The 21,968-nt window shown below is 43.9% G+C and overlaps 2 protein-coding genes across 2 annotated transcripts; both read right to left on the bottom strand.

The window, feature by feature from the left end:
• Nucleotides 1-121: 121 nt before the first annotated feature.
• On the bottom strand, nucleotides 122-9,142 carry RPUSD3 (RNA pseudouridine synthase D3). The gene is made up of 9 exons (XM_069966821.1): nucleotides 8,918-9,142; nucleotides 8,343-8,509; nucleotides 7,607-7,651; nucleotides 7,275-7,371; nucleotides 6,438-6,545; nucleotides 5,630-5,714; nucleotides 4,240-4,366; nucleotides 3,770-3,909; nucleotides 122-1,599 (listed from the first exon to the last, which is right to left on the bottom strand). The coding sequence occupies exons 1-9, from the start codon at nucleotides 9,013-9,015 to the stop codon at nucleotides 1,408-1,410; spliced, it is 1,059 nt and encodes a 352-aa protein (XP_069822922.1). The 5' UTR covers nucleotides 9,016-9,142; the 3' UTR covers nucleotides 122-1,407.
• A 4,228-nt stretch (nucleotides 9,143-13,370) lies between these two features.
• CIDEC (cell death inducing DFFA like effector c) lies at nucleotides 13,371-18,660 on the bottom strand. Its single transcript, XM_069966822.1, has 6 exons — nucleotides 18,511-18,660; nucleotides 18,315-18,392; nucleotides 16,316-16,457; nucleotides 15,593-15,742; nucleotides 14,505-14,692; nucleotides 13,371-14,106 (listed from the first exon to the last, which is right to left on the bottom strand). Exons 1-6 carry the CDS (start codon nucleotides 18,546-18,548, stop codon nucleotides 13,929-13,931), a joined length of 774 nt encoding a protein of 257 aa, XP_069822923.1. The 5' UTR covers nucleotides 18,549-18,660; the 3' UTR covers nucleotides 13,371-13,928.
• Between the last annotated feature and the right edge of the window lie 3,308 nt (nucleotides 18,661-21,968).

Below are 21,968 nucleotides of genomic sequence, written 5' to 3'. Positions count from 1 at the left end.
AAGCTCTATGAAGTGTTCGTCAGCCACATAGAGAATGAATGGACCAAAGGCCACACAGGCACATTAAACACTGCATTTATTGCAGAGATAACTGCATCCCTGTTCGCAGGAGGTTGGATCAGTGAGGTTGGATCCCTAGTGATCAGCTTATTATCCCCTATCAAGGATAGGGAATAAAAATTGGGAATACCCCTTTAACATTTAAATGGTAACTCCAATTTCAGACAGCTTCCATCCATGCGATTCCTAAATTTTGTATATCACATAATCTACCAAAAAGAAACTCCTTACCCCTAAACTGACCACTGCCAGTTGTTAGGGTAAATTTGTCTCTAGTAACAGTGGCAGCAAAACAGGACAAAGGACTTGCGAACTGTAAGACTCCAGATCATCTGCTCTGTCTATGAAAGGTGAAGGCTTCCCTCTTATATTAGCAGAGTTTACTGTAACGCTTTGCTACTGCACCAGTACCCCATACATCCCTACCAGCACAATGTCAGCCTCTTCAGTAGACTTTTACCTGCAGAATGTCATTGTATATTGAAGAGTAGTATGTCATATGTTGTGCTTTTCCCCAGTAATTGAAACACATTACAAAGTTATATAACCTATAATCAAATTCAATCACCTATCTGCCCCTCTTCCCTATATTTCCCCCCTCAAACCCCAACCAGGAAGTGAAGTAAACTCATTCTTCTAATGACTGTTGACCCCAGGCTGCTCTGTGGAAGCCATTTTGTGACAATGACATCATCAAGAGGGAGGAGTATCAAAGCCCTGTTAAGCCAGTCTCCCTTTGTCAGATGACTCAGGTTGCTGAGCTCTAATTGGCTGAAAAAAATGTAAGCCATCTAACAGTTTTACAGAGTCAGTTAGACATCACAGGAGACAAAGTGCATCATGGGAATGCCCAAGCCAGGAAGTAAAGAAAAAATGAAGCCACCAACTGGAGCTTCAGGGACCTGCAAAAAGAGGGAAATTCTAACAGAGATAGACTCCAGAGGGATGGTAAATGTAAAAACTATGTTTGATTGATCAATTGTTTTTTTTTTTTTCAATCAGCACTAGAGTACCCCTTTAACAATCAGCAGATTTGTAAATGTAGCTCTGTGAGTACTAAGTGAAAATTAAAGGAACTGTACATATTTCCACACAAAGACCAGTGAGATTAATTAAAATATAGGATGGAGGCATGTACAATAAGATCATGTACTTTTTTTAGAAAATGAAATACCTTTTCAGAATATATATTAAATTTAGAAAAGCAGCTTTACATTATTTACAGATGTATGAAACAGCCCAATCCCCTATTACACGTTAATCAAGGCATCGGTGTAATAGAGGAAATAAAAAAAGTTCATATTTATTTATAAACCCGTCCCTGACTGGAAGGCAACTGGCTACTGACTACTTCATTTTGAGGTGCAAAAGCTTCATTGTCCGCTGAAAGAAAGGGGGAGGCGGTGCAGTAAGATGTGTGGGGTACGTGCTAGAGCGGCTGTCTGGCATCAGTAACTGTTGCAAATGAAGGTGAAGAGGTATACGGTGCACCTGCGGCTCAGTTATATGCATCTTGCGGAGAGTCTTCTCTTCTATCCGCTGTTATCAACAAAAAGAAAACATTTAAATAAAGATCTGTTATTCCCATCTTTACTACTTAGATTACATAATAGTATGTTACTGTCAAAGGACTGTGCATATGATTGGCTCTTAACTCCTTAAAAGGGGAAGTTCACCCCAAAATATTTCTTTCAAATCAACTGGTGGCAGCAGAGAGCACTATGTCAGACTGGAGAAAACACACCACTTCCTGTAGGACATACAGCAGCTGATAAGTACTGGAAGAATTAAGATTTTTTTTAATAGAAGTAAATTACAAATCTACAGCACTTGCTGGGACTAGTTGATTTGAAAGTAAAAAAAATTGGAGACTACCCCTTTAATGACCCATGACGTACTGGTAGGTCATGGCCTCCCTAAGGTGGTACACACTACTAGCAGATATCAGGCTTACCAGCCCCTTTCGCTGCCTCTATCAATCGAGCCCAGATTACATAGATCAATGCAGTATTTAAAGCGTAACTGTCAGGTTTTTTTTTTTATTGCAGAAATCAGTAGTATAAGCGATTTTAAGAAACTCTGTAATAGGTTTCATCAGCCAAAAAAGCCTCTTTCTGTACTCAAGAAGCAATCTCCCAGCCTCCCCCCCTGACTTCTTATCTGTGCATTATCAGGCAAACACGTCTTCATTACAGAGAAGCCAGTGAAGACGGGCTCTGCTCTCTCCATTCTATCCTTATGGAGGGGGGAGGGGCCGAGGGAGATGAGGGAGCAGGAAGAGGTGACATGAAGGTCAGCTGTTTGTAGACTCTCTGGGCACCTAAAACGCTAAATTCAGGTGTCAGAAAGGTCAGTGCTTATCTATGAACTTACTGAGAGAAGATTGCAGGGTGTTGTGCTGTGCAGAAATCCTCCGTGCTCAGTCACTCCTAACAGCCCCTCCCCTCTCCATAGCCACATAATGGAGAGAGAAATCCTGCTTCATTTGATGTGAGGGGGGAGGCTGGGAGATTGCTTTTTCAGTACAGAAGGAAACTCTTTTAGTACATAAAACCTATTACAGAGTTTCTTAAAATCGCTTGAACTGTTGATATTTAATGTTTTCAGAAAAATGACCCTGAAATGACAGTTACACTTAATGCCTTATTCACACGTCAGTATATTTTTCCAATCCGCAAATTTCAGTCAGTAACAATCCGCAAATTCAGTCCGTATTGCATCCGTAAAAAAATACGGACCCCATAGAGTTGTATTGGGTGTGTCAGTTACTGTCCGTACTAGGGCCTGTCCTTTTTTTTTGCGGAACGGATTGCAGCCCAGTACACAACACGGATGTGTGTATGGGTTTATTGAAATACATTGGTCCTATTTTTCTGCGGATCCGCAATTGCGGACAGGAACAGGATGTGTGAATAGGGCGTTAAAGCGACTCTGTACCCACAATCTGCCCCCCCCAAACCACTTGTACCTTCGTATAGCTGCTTTTAATCCAAGACCTGTCCTGGGGTCCGTTCGGCAGGTGATGCAGTTATTGTCCTAAAAAACAACCTGTAAACTTGCAGCCCGTGCCTAACGGGCGTGGCCTAGATTGTGTATGCATTAGGCTGGCACAACCTCTCTGTCCCACCTCATCATTAGGAATGCTCCACGAAGATGGTCTCCTATTCCCACCTGTGTCAGCCCGGCACATGGGCTGGATCGTTAAGACACCTGTGCAATGTTAAGCATGGAGAAAATGTTTCAGTGGCATTCCTAATGATGAAGAGGGTGGGGAGGAGGGACGGGAGGGGTGGTGCAAAGTTAGGGCACAGATACTCCTGATTGGCACAAGGCTGCCAGTTTAAAAGTTGTTTTTTTAGGACAATAACTGCATCACCTGCCGAACGGACCCCGGGACAGATCTTGGATTAAAAGCAGCTATCTAAAGGTACAAGCAGCTTGGGGGGGGGGGGGGGTCAGATTGTGGGTACAGAGTCGCTTTAAGTGCTACATTAATCTCAATGAGCAAACAGTGCATTGCTCATAAAAGTCTCTTAGGGGGGACTACAGATTAGTGTTAAAAAAAATCATAATTAAAAAAATTCCAGTCCATATTAAAAGTTTAAATCACTCCCTTTTCCTATAAAAAAAACAATAAAAAAATAAGTAATAAAAAATCTTATGTGAATGGAGAAACATTGGACATAAAGTCAGAAAGTCCAATCTCTACCTGTGTTCTTGGCGTTGCGAGGTCAACAGGAACATAGATATTCTCCCCTAAAACTTTGGCCACTCGTGGACTGTAAGTGTGATCTCCTAGTATTGGACAGAACTTTAATGTGCAGTGGACTAAAAGTTGATCTCTATAAACTAAAAAGAGAGAGAAAAAAAAAATAATAATAATCAAAGGACAATATATCAACAGATAAAAAAAAAAATGGACACGTCCACCATTAAGCACAATTTTGTGGTTACAAAAAATAATCAATACACATATCGCTGTTCACATATCGCTGATTTTGCACTGATTCTAAGTTACAATCTGAAAGTCTGGTTTATAAGGTCATTTGATGTTGGAAAAACTAATCACGCACACACACATTATATCAGATGAGCTTTTGGTGGGTTTGCTTGATGACAAGATTGAACTTTCTTTGTAATCTCACTAAAAACCTTTAATCTAGTCAAATATGTTCATACCACTCAAGGGCTGCAGCTGTAGAAGAGAACACCCCTCCACAGAGTGGACAACCTTATACAGAGTTTCTGTTCGCTTTACTTCTTTTCTTTCCAGGCTTCCTTTGGAGGGATGCATCACAGGGAACACCTAACAACACAATAAGCAAGAACATTAAAGCAATACTGTATTCAGCCCCCCCCCCCCCCCCCCAAAAAAAAAAAAAAAAAAAACACTGGTACCATCCATCTGCTGAGATGAAGTACTTCCTGGTCGTTTGTTCCAAAATGCGCCCAGTGCCTTTCAATGAGGGTGCCTGTCCCCTAGGCCTGCTACGCCTCTCCTTACTTCTTTGCCCTCCTCCTCTACTTGTGCATGTGCTACAGCGTCCGGGGGAGTTAAGGCCCTATTCCACGGGCCGAGCACGGCCCGATCAACGATGTAAACGAGCGCCGATCTGCTAGATCGCCGCTCGTTTACTGGGCCTATTCCACAGCCCGATGATCGTTGAGCGAGGGCTGCAGGGACATCGCTACCGATGTCCTTGCAGCATACATTACCTGTCAGGTCTTCCCTCCGCTCTGTCTTCCTCCCCGAGTCCCTCGCGCTCTGGCTTCAGAATGGCCTGTCAGCTGAGAGGTCACTCAGCCAATCACAGGCCGCGGCGGTCCCGGGCTGTGATTGGCTGAGCGCTCCGTCAGCTGATGGGCCATTCTGAAGCTAGAGCGCGTGGGAATCGGGGAGGAAGACAGAGCGGAGGAGAAGACCTGACAGGTAATGTATGCTGCGCTTCTCAAATCGTCGGTTGCCCGCCGCGCACCGCTATTCCACCGTAGCGATGCGCGGTGGGGGAACGATGATTTTAGGTCTGGCCCTAAATGAATGATCAGTCGATGACACGATCATCGGCTAATCGTTCTCTCTATTCCACCGAGCGATAATCGGCCGAATCAGCGATTATCGTTCCTGTGGAATAGGGCCCTTACAGATGAGGAGGGCGAAGAAGGAGGAATAATAGGCGTAGCAGGCCTAGGGCATGGATGCCATATGCCAAGCCTCATTGACTCAGCTTCTGCAGATTAAAGATTGTTTATTCGCCAAAGGCACCAGTCAAATTTCGTAACAGATGACCGAGAACGACTTCAGCTCGGACGGTACCTGCAGTTTGGGGGGGTAGCTGAATTGAGTATCACTTTAACTGGGTATTACAACTCCAAAGGTCTCCCCTGTCCTATTACAAAAACCTCAGCAATGAATGGTATTGTTTGGGACACTAAATACATAATAATGGACACCCAAACTGGTTTTCTGGTTAGTAGAACTGATAGGAGCTCAGTGGCTTTCACCAGAGCATACAATGTGACAGCTAGCTTACAAAACAGGCAATGTAAAATGTCAGATCTTTGATCTTACCAATTCTAGGTCTCCAATAGTTTCCTGTTTCAGAGCCACTTTTATCTCCCCCTGGGCTGGACTGGGGACACCAAGAGTTATTGCACTGAAAACAAGGACATTTATTTCCAGGTCACACCTCAAAGCATTTGTTAAAGGGTTAATGGTGAACAAGTTAAAGGACAAGTGCCATGAAAACCTTTTTCCCAGTAATTGAAGCACATTACAAAGTTATATAACTCTGTAATATACTTCAATCACCTATCTGCCTCCCTTCCCTATCTTTCCCCCCCTCCACCCCCCCAGGAAGTGTCCTAACTCACATAGACCTAATGACTGCAGTCACTCTCACCAGGCAGCTCCTTCTTGTGAGGATGAGTCATCAGCAGGAGGGCTGCTCTAGGTCCTGTTACACCAGCCACCCCCCTCCCCAGTCCAAGTGATGGCTTGCAGTTGTTCAGCCAATGGGAGCTGAGCAAGCTGAGTCACCTGACAAGGCAGGGGAGGGGGCTGCTGTAACAGGAGAAGGAGCTGAGAGAAGAGATTGGTGAGGGTGACGACAGTAATTAGGTCTGTGTGAGTCAGGACACTTCCTAGTGGGGGGTGGAGGGGGGAAAAGACAGGGAAGGGAGGCAGATAGATGATTGAAGCATATTACAGAGTTCTATAACTTTGTAATGTGCTTCAATTACTGGGGAAAAGTTTTTCATGGCACTTGTCCTTTAAGTCTGAGAAATGGCACACAGAATAGGAAACTTCTATAATCTCATTCTTAGGAGACTACAGTGAACAAATCTCATACAGCAGGAAAGGGAAGGTGGGAACTCACCAGAATGTGGTAACTGGTTGTTCAGACTTTCGACATTTAGCATAATAATCCTCAAATTCTTTTGTGGTGGTGTAACAAGAGGAGAGCAGAACCAGTCCAGAGCTTTCTCTAGATCCAAAACATAACAGGTGTTTATACAAAAAAATGCAGTCATGACAATCAGGTGACAAACCTTTGACCTGGTCAGACTTATTATTGTCCATAGGGGGCAGTATTATCATAGTTACATTCTTGTACCTAAAGGGCAGTATTATAGTAGTTGTATGCTTGTGCATAGGGGTTAATGTTATAGTAGTTGCACATAGATGGCAATATTATATAATCACATCTTTGTATATAGACAGTAGCTTTATAGCTGTTTCATCTCCATTATATTTTACATTGCTATAGGATGTAAGTGTACCATTGAGTGTTCTTTAAAGGGGTTATTCAGCCTTTTAAAACAAATGGCTTATCCTCAGAGTGGGCCATTAATATTAGATCAGTTGTTGGAAGGGGGCACAGTGCTATACTGTTTACCAGTGCTTGTACTTCTATGGTCATATTATTAGAAGCAGTGGTGCAAGGTACTGAAGCTTTCTTCAATTCTAGTGAACAGGACAATGCTGCTAATCATAAAAGGATGGGGGTACAAACATTGGTGAACAGTGAAGAGGCTGCAGTGCTTGTATTAACTGGCAGGGGTGCTGGAAATCAGGCCCCACCATTATAAAACTGATGGCCTATCCCACTTATATATGGCTGGATAATCCTAATGAGAACCATGTTTGCAGTTTACATAGCATTCACACTATAGGCCTCTGCTGGTTGTAAAGTAAGTAGACTTCTCATACATACTTTGGAGCAGCTTTTACTACGTGAAGATCTGACTTCAACTGCAATATCTGCTGTAACTCCGGGAGTATGGACACAAGTGACAGAGTCTCTGGATTCCCTGATGGTAAAGAAAAACACAGTTCAGGTAGTATACACAGCTTCTTCACGCCTTAAATGTATTACCGGCCCTGAAGCACCCCCTGACTGCAGTCGGTGCTGAACTTCTCTGAAAAGAAGTGACATCAATTTTCAGAGTGTTTTCCTAATCCCATCCAGGTTTATGGCAGTGGGGTTTGGGGGCAGTGTAACATACTGAATCAGATTACAGGTAAAAGGGGCCAGTATGTACTTACCTGTAATGGGGAGCCCCTGTGGTTTATTGACGGCCACAAGTGGACCTAAAGATTAAAAAAAAACAATGGGATGTTAGACTCATACTTAAAGGGGAATTTCCCACAAACAACACCTTTACTCTATCAGGATAGGAGGCAAGTGTCTGACCGCTGAGACCCTTTTGATCTCAAGAACATGGTCCTGTGCCCCTCCCATATGAATGGGGTAGGAGCTGGACACACGCATTGCTACAACAGTTAACTCCGGGCAAGAAGATGCTAGAGATGGGCTGTACATGTATCTTCAGCCAGCCTATACAGCAACAGTACATTTGTCCAACTGCTACTCCATTCAAACAAGGGGACACTGGGCCCCCCCATTCTTGTGATTGTTGGAGTTGCAGTGGTAAGATCCTCAACCAGTAGATGACTGCCTTTTGTGGGCAGACTATTGCCAGTCTCCTTCTCTTCTTGAGGCTCAGTCTATATGAAGCAGTCACGATTGTCTTGCTTGCACTTGGGTTGGTTGGTAGAAGTTTTAACTGGCACGCTGTTTACTGTAATGGTAGCCAGCTCTCCCATGCTGGATGGTGCTAATACACAACAGTCAATCTGAGTGTGCGGCACTGCAGTGCAAAGCAACTGGGGTGGGATATCAGGAACTGTCACACATACACTGAGGGGTTGAGATGGAGGTGTCAGTCCCTCCAGCACAGTGATGAACTACTGACTATAGGCCTATATAGGGACCTCACACCTTCCATATACACCACGTTCTGTGCCAGCAGATCACACAATGAATCCTTGCTCAGCTTATCCACAGTGGTAACGCCCGGGTTCTTGAAGATGCTGGATGTTCCTTCTGGGATTCTGGAGGAAGATCTGCCAGCTCCCTTATCCGTCACCTTCAAATGTTCCTGATACCTGCAACAAGAGAAGCCATAGAGAGCAATGAGATATACTACAGGGGGCCGGACCCTGTGGACACCATTGTATAGCTGCCATTGTTATGGGCAGAATCACTAGAGAATCAAACATAAGTGCTCCCCAACCTGTGGCTATACTACAACTACCAGCATGACATGAAAAGGTGGGTTTTTTTTTTAAAATATGGAAATAATCTTAATTTACACAGATTCTGTAACAGATATTATAATATAAAGGGGGCGCAGATAAAGGGGGGTTATAGTCCTCAGGTCACCAAAGACATATGGGGAAGAGGGGGGATATACTGTATCTACCACCATTATGGGAGCGACCTCTGAGGTCCACAGCATCAACTAGGACTCTATGCCCCATTATCAGCGGCCATCATGTGCACCGGGCACTCACCAGGGCGCCGAGCATTGCCTCCTCACAGAGCCCAGGCAGCCCGGCCCCGCTCTCCATCCGCCCGTGAGCCCGGGGAGCCGGCACAGGGCAGCAGCCATCACTGCGGAGCACACATGGAGCACAGCTCACACCTGACTAGCTGCGCGTCACGGGAAGGGGCGGGGCCTGACCATCATGGTAGTCACGTGTTCTAAACAGGACGCAGAAGCCGCTGCCTGTCTGTGGTGGGTGCTGTGTGCAAGTGTTCTGCAGGGAGCTGGTTGTAATGGACAGGGGCTGTGACTACTGTAATGTTCTGCAAAGATAGGGCTGTGACTACTGTTATGCAATGTTCTGCAGGGATCGGGGCTGTGGCTGTACTGTAATGTTCTGCAGGGATAAGGGCTGTGACTACTGTAATGTTCTGCAGGGATAAGGGCTGTTGCTACTGTTACGTAATGTTCTGCAGTGATAGGGGCTGTGGCTGTACTGTAATGTTCTGCAGGGATAAGGGCTGTGACTACTGTAATGTTCTGCAGTGATAGCGGCTGTGACTACTGCTATGCAATGTTCTACAGCTTTTTTCCAGATATTACCATGATGTTTTCCTCGTATTGTGAAACATACTATTAAGTTGCAGCAATAACACTAGGTATCTCACCATGTTATGAACATTTATGTCGGACTGCCTGCCGATGGACTCTGCGATACCTTCATAGTGTGTACGGTACAACTGCTTATCTTTTCGATATTGCGTACATGAGCAGGTATGATGAGCTGGAGGGGGCTGAGTGCTCACATACCCCCTGAGCGATCACACTGACATCAGATATTGCCACATTGGGAAATCATGAAAGGCATCCAGACTAGTTATCCCATTTAAAGGTGCTGTGTCCATTAGAGTGACCAGAGAGACCCCTCATGTCTTTTTTCACAGGATGATTTTTTTAGGGCTTGTTGTCGATCTCAGAGGAGCTACAAAAATATAACGCACCCAAGGAGAAATGTCTGATTGCTACAAATAGTGTCCTGAATCATGTCAAGAATATTTTGTCACACCACAGTGGAAGGACAAATTGGTTTCTTTATAAAACAGGAATTCTTTTTAAAAAACAATGAGAATTACAGAAAGTCCTTAGTGTCAGTCTGATAAATCCATATGTTGGGAAGGGTCAACTCAGGTCACCGCCACTAACGTCACACTGCCAACATACAGAGGGATGCCCTGCATCAAACCCAAATGTGTCCAGTCTGGCCCAAAGTGGTTTGGGGTGTAAAAACTGGCATCAAACTGGGCAGACAGGCACTTTTTCCTGATTTGAATAAGTAATGTGCTTTCTACGGGTGGGTTCACACTGAGGAATCCGCACAGAGAAGTTCCTGCGTATTCCGTCGCTCACATCTCCATCTTCGCCTGTGCCATAGACTCACCTGTGCCATTGTATGGTCAGGTGAATTCCGATGAAAGAATTGACATGTCAATTCTTTCAGCGGACAGCGTAATCCACCTGTGCATAAAAAAAAAAAAAAAAAAAAAGGGCTTGTGGGCCGAACGGGGGTAAGATCTCAGTGTGTGTGCGGTGCCTGGATGCTGGAATGTGGTCACATATGAACTGCAATTGTATATGGCGTTTTACTTTTGGCGCTCCTTTGTTAGTTGGTGGCCAGCTGAGGAATTACGTACTTGTTTTCCTCTATAGATTATATAGTACTGGTTTAGCTGTCCACTTTTATGTTGGGATGTTCTAGTTCAACATTACTGCCTGTACTTTACTATTAGTGACCACCAGATGGCAGCGTTGTAATTGGCACATATTACATATATATACATATACATACTTGGTTGGTTTACCGCACTGAGATCTTTCTCCCCCTCTGGCCTTAGTGTTATCTGAGTCATTCCCCATGGAAATTTTGAGTTTTTAATATTATGTATATGATGTATATGGTAATAAAGGATTTGTTATACTTCTAGATTATTTGTGCAATTTCTTTGGTTGTGTGTATAGGTTTGGTTGCACAGTAGATTTATTTAGGCAGGACTTTGTTTGGGTTGTCCACCTGTGCATAGAATGGAGTCTATGGCACAGGCAGAGATGCAAACGGGGGCGAGTGACGGAATCCGTGGAAACTCTTCTGCACAGATTCCTCAGTGTGAACCCACCCTTAGGGTACTATTACACGGAACGATAATCGGCCGAATTGGCCCGATTCGGCCGATTATCGCTCCGTGTAATAAATGCAACGATCAGCCGATGACAACGATCATCGGCTGATCGTTGATATAGGTTAGACCCTATTTTTGTCGGGCGTCTACCGTGCACCGCTGCGTGTAATAGCGGTGCGTGGCCAGCGACTAACGATATACATTACCCATCCACGTTCCATGGCTGCTCCTGCCGTCCACTTCTCCCGGGGTCCCGCGCGCGCTCTAGCTTCACAGCGGCCTGTCAGCTGATAGGCCGCTCAGCCAATCACAGGCCACGGCGGTCCCAGCCTCTGATTGGCTGAGCGGCCTACCAGCTGACAGGCCGCTGTGAAACTAGAGAGCGCGCGGGACCCCGGGAGAAGCGGACAGCAGGAGCAGCCCTGGAACGTGGATGGGTAATGTATGCCAGTTTAGCAAGGGCTGCAAGGACATCGCTAACGATGTCCTTGCAACTCTTGTCAAACGATTATCGGGCCGTGTAATAGGCCCAGTAAACCAGCAACGATCTAGCAGATCGCTGCTCGTTTACAGGTATTATCGGGCCCTGCTCGGCCCGTGTAATACCACCCTTAAGGTTAACACGTGGGTGTGATGTGAAAAAAATAGACTGCTCCACCGGGATCTCCACAACCGCGCGAACTAGGTAGTGTAAACAAAAAAAAAAATTCAGTAAGCAAATTGGAATAGTCGCTTTAATTCCATTGTATACAATGCACCATTTTTTTTTAGGGTGGATTCACACTGAGGAATCTTCTCTGAGAAGTTCCCGCGGATTCTGTCCACACTCGCGGCAGCGTGCATCTCCGGCCACGCCATAGACTCCATTCTATGGTCGGGCGCAGCCACATAAAGGCACTGTTATCATTTTCCACTATAACCTACAGACACAAGTAACAAGCTCTGCCGCCACCACATAACCAAAAGATACAACAAGCCACATTCAAGATAACAATATCATGTGTTTATTGAGAAAATGCTGTGTTTTCTATAACCCAAAGAATAAATAAGCATTATAATATTTATATATTAATATCATATAACCAAAGTCTGAGCTGGTAACAGTCAATATTATTACTAAGCCTGATTATGGGATTCTATATACTTACAGTTAATGGATAAAGTGCCAGTATCATAGTTTAAAATGGTATTCAATACCAAGCTTCCCCCACTGTGTTACCTTACCCCCAAGTATGAAAAGGGAAAAAAAATAAAAAGAACACACTAAAAGACGTTCACCTAATTTTCACAAAAATCTGATCAAATATGGCAATAATGGATGCTACCCAGTTTATTTGTGCTATATAGGCTCCACCAGTGCCAATAATCCTTCAGATTGGCTGGGGATGTGCTGCCCGGCAAGCAAATATAAAGCTGGTTGTTCAGTAGTAGGGTTGCCAACCTCCAATAATTTTTAGACAGTTTGTAAAAATTGGAGACTAAGGGGGAGATTTACCGAAGGGTGTAAAATTTAGACTGGTGCAAACTGGCCACAGCAACCAATCACTGCTCAGCTTCCAGCTCTGCTGAAAAGGAAGCTGAGCTGTGATAGGTTGCTGTGGGCAGTTTGCACCAGTCTAAACTTTACACCCTTTGATAAATCTTCCCCTAAGTCCATTTAGGGTTCCTTCACACATACCGACTCGCAGTAGAAAACTCGGTGCGAGTTTCTGCTACGAGCCGAGGTCCTGGAAGGCCCCTATCACTACATACAAGCAGTGGTCTGAAAGACCGCTGCGTGTATGTAATGCAGCCGCCCCCTTAACCCCTTCGGCTCCCGCACCGCTGTCTCCATACATTACCTGGCTCTGGCTGCACGGGGTCCCGCTCTGCCGCCCAGCCAATCAGTGGCTGCGGCTGGGCAACACACTGATTGGCTGGGCGGCAGAGCAGGACCCCGGGACCCCGTGCAGCCAGAGCCAGGTAACGTATGGAGACAGCGGTGCGGGAGCCGAAGGGGTTAAGGGGGCGGCTGCATTACATACACGCATCGGTCTTTCAGACCACTGCTTGTATGTAGTAATAGGGGAGTTCCAGGACCTCGGCTTGTAGCAGAAACTCGCAGCGAGTTTTCTATTGCGAGTCGGTATGTGTGAAGGCACCCTAAAAAAAGAAAAAAAATTGTGGTGTCCATGATCTGTGCAATGCCAGAGGGGCCTGTGCAGATTGTTGTGATTGGAGTTATGACCATGTTAGCGTTCACATTAAATGCTGCTCATCTGAGTATTCTGAGCTATCAACTTGTATTAGTTATATATTCTTTATCATATATTATTGTTTTCTAACTTCTCTGTAACAAATGACTGATATTCAGAGAGCAAAACGGAGCAGGTTAGCAACCCTATTCAGCAGATTATCTACAGCAACCAGCCTGCCAGACAGGAGGATACGGCTAGAATGGTATACTGCCAAAGGGAAAAAGCAGCATGGCAGCATCTATACCATCCCATCGCTCATCTCAGCACGTATCAGATTTCTAAAAAAAATAAATATGACGCATTCACTATAATAAAGCTATTACTGTCCCTAAGCCTATGCAGAAGTCAATTTAGGAAGTGATAAGTGGCAAGTAACTTTTGGTTGTATTTGTAACTTCCTGTAGTTGTGATATTGATAAATATAATAAATTTTTGCACCACCTATTGCTGTATCACAAACACTGGAAAATGCGGTTTCTAAAGAAGGGGCAAATATGCAGAATAGAATGTCACCGCTGTTTTGCCCTATCACTTGCAGCAAGGCATTTCTATGAAGTGAGGGCATAGGGGGCCTTGGGTAACCTCCAGGCTTGGATGGTCAGTAACACTTTTTCTTTCCCATTATGTGTTACTGGAGCATCCTGCGTGAGTAGAAAGGGATAAGGTCTCTGAGAGCAGATGCTGGTTTTTCCTCCTCAAGTGCAGTCTTATTGTTGGGCTCCAGAAGCTGCTGCATATAACATGAGGTGCCCAAGAGAACGTGGCCAGTGGCTTGCATAGTGAACAGTGTCCAGCGTAAGGCCTCTCTATAAAAAATAAAAATAAAACATTATATTCAGTTGTTTTAGTTATCTGCATCTGGGAAAACTGTGACAACCAATAAGGCCATGACCATCATTGCTACAGGTTGTCACCCAGCATTCCCATTCTTAGATTCCTCTATACCCAGTGCCAAATTCCTAACTCCAATATCACAGCATGTATGGGTTATTTTGCCATTTAGGGGTATGTGCACACTACGGAATTCATGCAGAACTTTCAAGTTTGAAAGTTCTGCACATATTTCGTAGTGGGACATACCCTAGCAGTTTGGAAAAGCTGGGCGACAAGCTCCACAGAAAACAGTATTGTTTTTCACTTTCCTTCCTCCACACAGAGGTCAGGGACAGGACTGCACTGCCATCCTGGCTGCTCAGATACTCACTTCATCATTCTTTTGGCGCTGTAGCACTGAATGTCATAGGACACAGAATAGGTCCCATAAAAAGTGGCCTTAACATTCAGACACCCAATGAAATCCTGAGGATCATTCTTGTACAGGTCAAAGCTGATGCGTGCCACATCGAACTTCCGCTGAGGCTTGTTGGTCAGGCAAATATGATAGCCAGAATTCTGTGGATGGAAAAAATTGTTATTAAATAGAGAAACCTACATATTTACACTTCTCACATGTTTCATGATACTTGCTGTCAGCGAATGGAGACTCTCTAAATCTCAGCTGGACAGAGTGCATTTTCAGCTTCCCAGTATCAATGTTTCCGTATATTGTTAGCAAACAGGACTCTTGAAAACGGAATTAAAAATTGACCATTGGGAGCTACATTGGGAATCAACAGCATATGATGTTCCTGTGCCATCTATGTATACTGCGGGGCCCCAGAGTGTTATCTGAGGAACCCCTAGACCTGTTTACAAGGTGGTGACAGCTGGTGGTTCTCAAGCAGTTGGGTATTCATAGTGGGTGCACAGGCTGCAATCGCACCCAGGCTCCGGTGCCCAAGGGAGCCACAAACCCCTCTACTGTATAGGTGGGTGTCCACATATGGTGTAATTGGGGAAGCGGAAGGGATAGATCAGATGTAGCTCTGTTGCTCATGGACTTTAGTTTATGCCACTGTTCTAAAGGTCTGTATAATTGTCTTGCTAGTCTGCACCCCTGAATATGTCACTTGTTAAAAGCAGCAAGCCCTCCACCCTTTAATATGTATTAAGGAGGGCACAAGGTCAGGGCTGTGACTGGGTCTCTTCTTGATGAGTAAAGGGCCTTTTACACTACAGGATTATCGTTTGTATTTAAACGATTATCAGCTGGTGTAAACGTGGCCACAATAAATTTGTAAACGAGAAGTGGCAGTATAGTGTTGATTACTTGAAATCAGACTTCCCAATCTGGACTTATCGGTACATGTGAAAGGACCGTAACCAAGGTACATCAAGCTGGTTTCAAAATGCACTTTATACAGCCATCTGGTTGTCTCCATCATTTTGCATTGAAATATCCAATAAACTCACATTAGAGGGCTTCCACTTCTGGCCTTTCTCAAGAGCCATGAACACCACACCACTGTCCAAAGACTGGAAGAAATCTTCAGTGTCCACGCCAGTACCATCTTCCTCCAGAACCAATGTAACAGCTTCATTCATGAGCAGAGCATCCTGTGTCTAGGAACAAGAAGGATACCTATAGTGAGTGATGACCCATATTAAAATCCTCCTGAACTGTAATGATGGGACTTCACATAGGGGCACATCTACTTAGAAAAAAAAAAAAAAAAAAAGTACCAAGGCCATACCTTCAGTCAAGGTGTTGGACCTACTCAACTGAAATAGCTTAGAGGTCTGTTGCAGCAGACAGAGCCATCACTTAATGGGTCAAATCTATGAGTGCACCTGTATCCTTCAAATGGCACTTGATCTCGCAGATTTACCAAAATGGCCCAAAGTAGGGGACTTTGAGGGGGCTACAATCTCTTTCAGTTGCATTGCTCAGTCATGGGTCCTTCTCCAATCATCTTCACCAGAGATGCTTCCAGCTGACTGGAGAAGGACCCATGAATCATACCTTAACCTCCAGTACCAATGGTTTTACACGAGGGGCATAAGAAAAATACCCCTATATAGAGTCATACAGAAAAATCTGGCTAATCAAGTAATAGTAGCCAATGACCACATAAATGATCCATGATGACCTCAGATGTCCTGAATACTAGCTCCTGCCTTTTTAAAGGTCTTTACCTTGTTATACAGATCTTCAAGACTGTCGGCCACAATGCCTTTTCGGAGGCTTCGATCACAGGTGCAAACTCTGAAGGGTCGTGGTTTGGAAGTTGGACGGGAAAGGAATTGTTGAGTCATTGTGGCGCTGATGGAGACACACCTGTAATAATCAATTACTACATTAGGACAATGATAACATTTGCTGATCTCATGTGTGATCTACAGTATCCTCCAATAACACCCACTGTGTTTCCTAATGTCCTGTGAACTTTGTGTTGGCTGAACACAGTGCTCGACTTTTGGACGCAACTAAAGAAAATTTCCTAATATGATACTGTCTGACTGATAAATATGGTTAAAGGTGACATGAAGGAAACAGACAGCTGTGTGGCCGCGGACAGTGATCTGATGGGTTCTGATTTAGAGATGAGTGAACCTCGAGCATCCTTGTGTTTGTTCAAACCTGATTGATCGGCATTTGATTACCGGTGGCTAAAGTTGGATGCAGCCCTAGAGAGTCCTAGAAAACATGGATACAGTCTATGGCTGTATTTATGTTTTCCAGGCAGACTGCATCCAACTTCAGCCACTGGTAATCAAATGCCGATCAACCAGGTTTGGACGAACATAATCATGCTCGAGGTTCTCCTGGCTTGGGGCCCTATGTCTCGGGTTCAGGTCTCGGTTGAAGGAAGAGGAGGGGTGTTACTTTGCGGTGTTTTTTTTTTTTTTTTTTTGTTATTATTATTTTATTATTATTTGGAGATCCGCTGGTGGTTGAGTTAATGTGAGATAATAAGCTGGAGTGAGCGGGATGGAGCAGCGAAGGGTTCCTTTGCTGTGTCCAGACAGCCTGCTCCAGAGTAATGCCACAAGTCTATATAAATATATGTGGGCGGTGGTGTTGGAGTGTTTGGAAGAAGGAAAGAGGAAGAAAAAAAAAAAAAAGGAAAAGTAAATCCCCAATGGTGGCTCGGTACCGTGGAGGGCTGAGCTCCCAGAGGGGGTTAATGGTGTGTAGTATGTATGAAATATGTATAAGGCTGGACACGAGAATAATAAGGTTTATAGTTTGCTGTTTTTTTTTTTTTTTTTTTTTTTTTTTTTTGTGTGCGGGTGATTGTACTCCTTCTCGGCCCGGCGGAGGCAGGAGCCTGTGGGGCGGGGGGGACACCCGAGCCTGTGGGGGCAGGTTCTGTTCCCCTGCGGTCCCCTGCACGGAGGAGGAGACCGGCTGGGACATGAACGTTTAAGGTAAATTTAGTGGAGGGGAAAAGTTAAAAGAGAGGTGATGAAATAATGGTGACCATGGATAAACACCCTCTGGAAAGTGAAATGTTATGTTAACGTCTTTCGAATTGTTATGAGGTGAAATACCTAAGAAGATATTTGGTTCAAGATGTAGAAAAATTGTGGGAGTATCCAGACATGGATGGAGTGGTTTTTAATGTTTGTATGGTGAATTCTGTAATAAAGGTTATTTAAAGATAAAAAAAAAATAAAAAATCATGCTCGAGGTTCACTCATCTCTAGTTCTGATAGTTTCCACTACTGCAACGATATGCACTGAATGTTATTAAATACCTTTCTACGTAAGGAATCACTACTACTGTTTTACCTACATATTGTAATTATAATAAATGGACTGGATAAATATTCTCTGAAACACATTCAACGTCCATTATTTCCAACATAATGTCTCTAATCCCTTGAAATCTTGCTAGACAGCATTGGATCGTGCAGGTTAGGGGATCTCCCTATATTGGGGGGTACCTAACAGCAGGACCCAATGCCATCAGCTAGTGACAGGTAGCTGATTTATAGAAAGGGGGTTATCAAAACTAGACAATGCCTTTAAATGAGTGTTACTAAGCAAAAAGTATATAGGTTGCTACTGAGCTAGAGAGTCACTACCATTGTACCTTGTCAGCAGTTACATTAGAAGGGGGGCTGAAGGTATACCAGTAAATAATGCTTACGAATATAGCATAATAATACAGAAGGAAACTTTACTTACTTGGATAAAGACCTAGGAGAGAGAAGGCTCAGCGACTTCATAGCATATTCCATCTTTGTCAGGAGGATTTCCTCTGATCTAGAAAAGAAGTCATATATTAACAATATAAAGCGACTACTATCCAGGCTGTCATGGCGTGCCAGTGTAGCTGCACAACAGTTCAGAAGCTATAGTCAGCGACTTGGGAGATACTTACTGATTTGCCATATTACCAGGAGTCACAGTCTGCAGCATCCAGAGAAAGTGACAAGTGTCAGGGTGTCCCTTCCCTTTTATCCTGCCTTGTGTACCTTGTCCTGTCAGATCATACGTGATGTCACCAAACTCAGGGTGACCATGTAAGTCCTGGGTACAAGGTCCCCTCTGATGGAAGGATTCAGACAGAAGGACGAAGTGCGGATTTATTACTGCTCATTAATCACCACTATATCTGGGTAAAGGAGCATGGCAGACAGCTGGTATTGTCCATTTCAGGGTGGGCATTTACATACACCAGACTGACTTTGCTCTGATTATTTGTCCTATATTGTTTGCTTCATCCTTTGTTGTTACCTTTCATGGGAATAGGTGGAACAAATGTGTTATTATGTGAGCATTTACTCTAACTCACCTATGTTCCTGGTGTATGGTGCGGTGCCAGTGACTATGGGGCTCACAGATTCATTCGTGGACCAACATTGGCCACAACTTTTATGTGTTTTAACCTGTGTCTTGATGGTGTATATATAATAAAGACTATTTCCCATTTTTTGGTTACATGAGAGTGCATCTTTTTTATAGTATGGTGGCTTTTTGCTGTACGGATCTGGAACGGCGTGAAAATCTATATTTTTTTGCAGAGTCATAGTCCTGTTTGTGTGCGTGTCAGTCTTTACTGCAGTTCTGCCATTCTATTCATAAACCAAAAAGAACAAGATGAACAACAATACAGGTCCCACTCACTAAAGGGTTTGCTACTGGCAGTCATGTTGTAGCCCTACTTTAATATCGGATTCTGGGTAACAAATGTAGTCAGATTACCATTATAGGGTGTTGCCACTGTTACAATCTTATCCCAGTCCCCTCTGTGATATGACTGTTCTTCTTGTTTGTCAGTCTCTACTGCAATTCTGCCCATGAATCAGAAAGGTCAGGATGAACAGTGCTATAGGTCCTATTCAAATAGTAGGATGTGTACCATATTCCTGCTGTTGTCAGGGTATACTCCAAAGCCATGGTTGGGGGAATATTAAATTATCATCTCCAATTACAGAGATGGTTTAGCATTGACCTATAGGGGATTGGTTTAGGGTTCCTTTACACAGAGAGATTTATCTGACAGATTTTTTAAGCCAAAGCCAGAAACGATTTGAAAAGAGGAGAAATCTTAGTCTTTTCTTTATTACCTGTTCTCTGTTTATAGTCTGTTCCTGGCTTTGGCTTCACAAATCTGTCAGATAAATCTCTCTGTTTAAAGGCACCCTTAGGTAGGTCAGCAAGCACTTGAAATAACCAGCTGGATACATAAAAGGGGTGACTACTAAGCTCTACATTATTGTTATAATAAATAATAGTGTCAGACAGCAGGTGCCAACCACAGTACTATGACACTAAGATATCCCAAGATCCTATAAGACTTTGGGCAGAGTCATAGTGTTGTGGTTGGCAACTTCTGGTGGACGCCATTATCTAGTATATTTTGGTGCCATATTTGGTGGCGAAAAACCAAAAGACAGGATACAATAGAATACATTCAATGACAGTCAGTGGACAGCTGGGAACATGGGGGAAGGGAGATGTCACTATGTGACTTCACTTGTCTTACTTTTTTGTAAACAGATGGCAACCTCTTTTGTTTACAGACCTTGTGGACTGTCATGGATTCAGGAGACGAGGGGACAGGTTGCCCGTAGCCATGACAATTTGCTTAGTACATCCCTTTGACAATCTGACTTCTGAAGAAACTGGCCATTCAACCCATTTAGTAAGGGTGGATTATTCCTGCCTGCTAATATCCCCAGGTAAGTGGCGCCAGATATGTTATTATGGCCATCACGGATGTTACAGAAGGATCAGCATCATATATTACTGACACCACTGAGCTACGTACAAGACAGTCCCCCTCCCCCATCTTATTCACAGAGGTCTGAGACAGTATTCACCTATGTGATAAGTGTCTCATGTAACAACCTGTTGCTGAGAAGTGAGTGACTCGCCCTCTAGGGTCATACAGATTCACTATGGCAGCTACTGTCTGTATGTAATCGAGCCTGTAATGTCACCCAGAGGCCTTGTCCTCGCAGAACCTGTGACACAAGGTTAATGTTGGCTAATGGATATCAGCTGAACAATCACACGTCTACTAGTCCTGACTACCCCAAATACCCATAGGTTCAGCCTAGCATTCAATCATCAATGGAAATAACCATGCACAATGCCACTAATCTCAAAGAAAGCAATAGGATAATAAAGGTGAATATTAAATCCTTGTTCCGTCCCATGACCAATGAAACTTGAGACCAAAAATTTTTTTGTGAGTATAGTCAAAGTGTCTATAGAATTGTATGAGCCAAAAAGTAGAGCGCTGCTTAGTGTCGGATGGACATGGTAAAAACTGCTTAGGGCATGTTAACACAGGGCAGAAACAGTGGAAATGGGATTTATAGAAACCAAGGCTCTATACAAATATATCTAGCCACAAATTGTATCAACTATATTATGTATGGTTCCTTTAACTGTATATTTGCTACATGTTCAGTATGCATTCATATATTTAAAGGGTGGTGTGCACAGAGCCTAAGGCTGCCCATATAATCCATGATGCTACTTACTGTTCCTGAAGATGCTGCTGCTCCTCAGCCTGACCAGGGCAGCCACATACTGATGCTTTAGGCACATTTCATGTATGATGAGAGTCTCACTCCCCTTTTCCCAGACTGCTCTACTGTACAGTGACCTCAGGTCATGGTTGCTCAACTGCAACTCCCAGCAGCAGTGTGGAAATAAACAGGAGCACAGGGCATTGCTGGTTAGCCGCACACATGGGGGGGTTTATGGGCTCCTGCTGTATGGCTGCTGGCTTCAATTATACATTCCTAATAGAGTCCTCATATCCAGCATCGACAATGTAATGCAATCATCAAATTGACTCCTTATGTGGCTTATATAGGTGAATGCTAGTACAATAAATAGGTTATGTGGGTGCAGCTGGTGACTAGGTGTGCACATAAATAGTACCTGGTGCAAGAGGATCATGTGAATTACATCACATAGTGGGAGGGAACAGGAGACATCACAGAAAATGTTTCATTCCCTTGCAGTGCCGCCACAGGTAAATTATGGCATTGCAGGGATTTAAAAAAAAATGTATATTTGATGATTAGTAATGAGTGCAACTTGAGCATGCTCGAATCTGATTGTTTGGAGTTTAAATACTGGTGGCTGGAGAAGTTAGATGCAGCCCTAGGGAGTCCTGGAAAACATGGATATAGACTATGGATGTATCCAGCTTTTTCAGCCACTGGTAATCAAATGCTGAATGATCGCGCATGCTCCAGCTTCGCTCATCTCTATTGACGATGCATTGTTCCTACAGGGACTACTCTGCTCAGTAGAGATGAATGCGACGCAAACATTCTCAAGTCCGCTTTCTCGGCATTTGAATACTTGTGGCTG

The sequence above is a fragment of the Dendropsophus ebraccatus genome, chromosome 4 (assembly GCF_027789765.1).
Source record: "Dendropsophus ebraccatus isolate aDenEbr1 chromosome 4, aDenEbr1.pat, whole genome shotgun sequence".
In the NCBI taxonomy this organism is placed as follows: domain Eukaryota; kingdom Metazoa; phylum Chordata; class Amphibia; order Anura; family Hylidae; genus Dendropsophus; species Dendropsophus ebraccatus.
The sequence above is the reverse complement of the archived record's forward strand: the minus strand, read 5'-3'. Positions and strand labels throughout refer to the sequence as shown.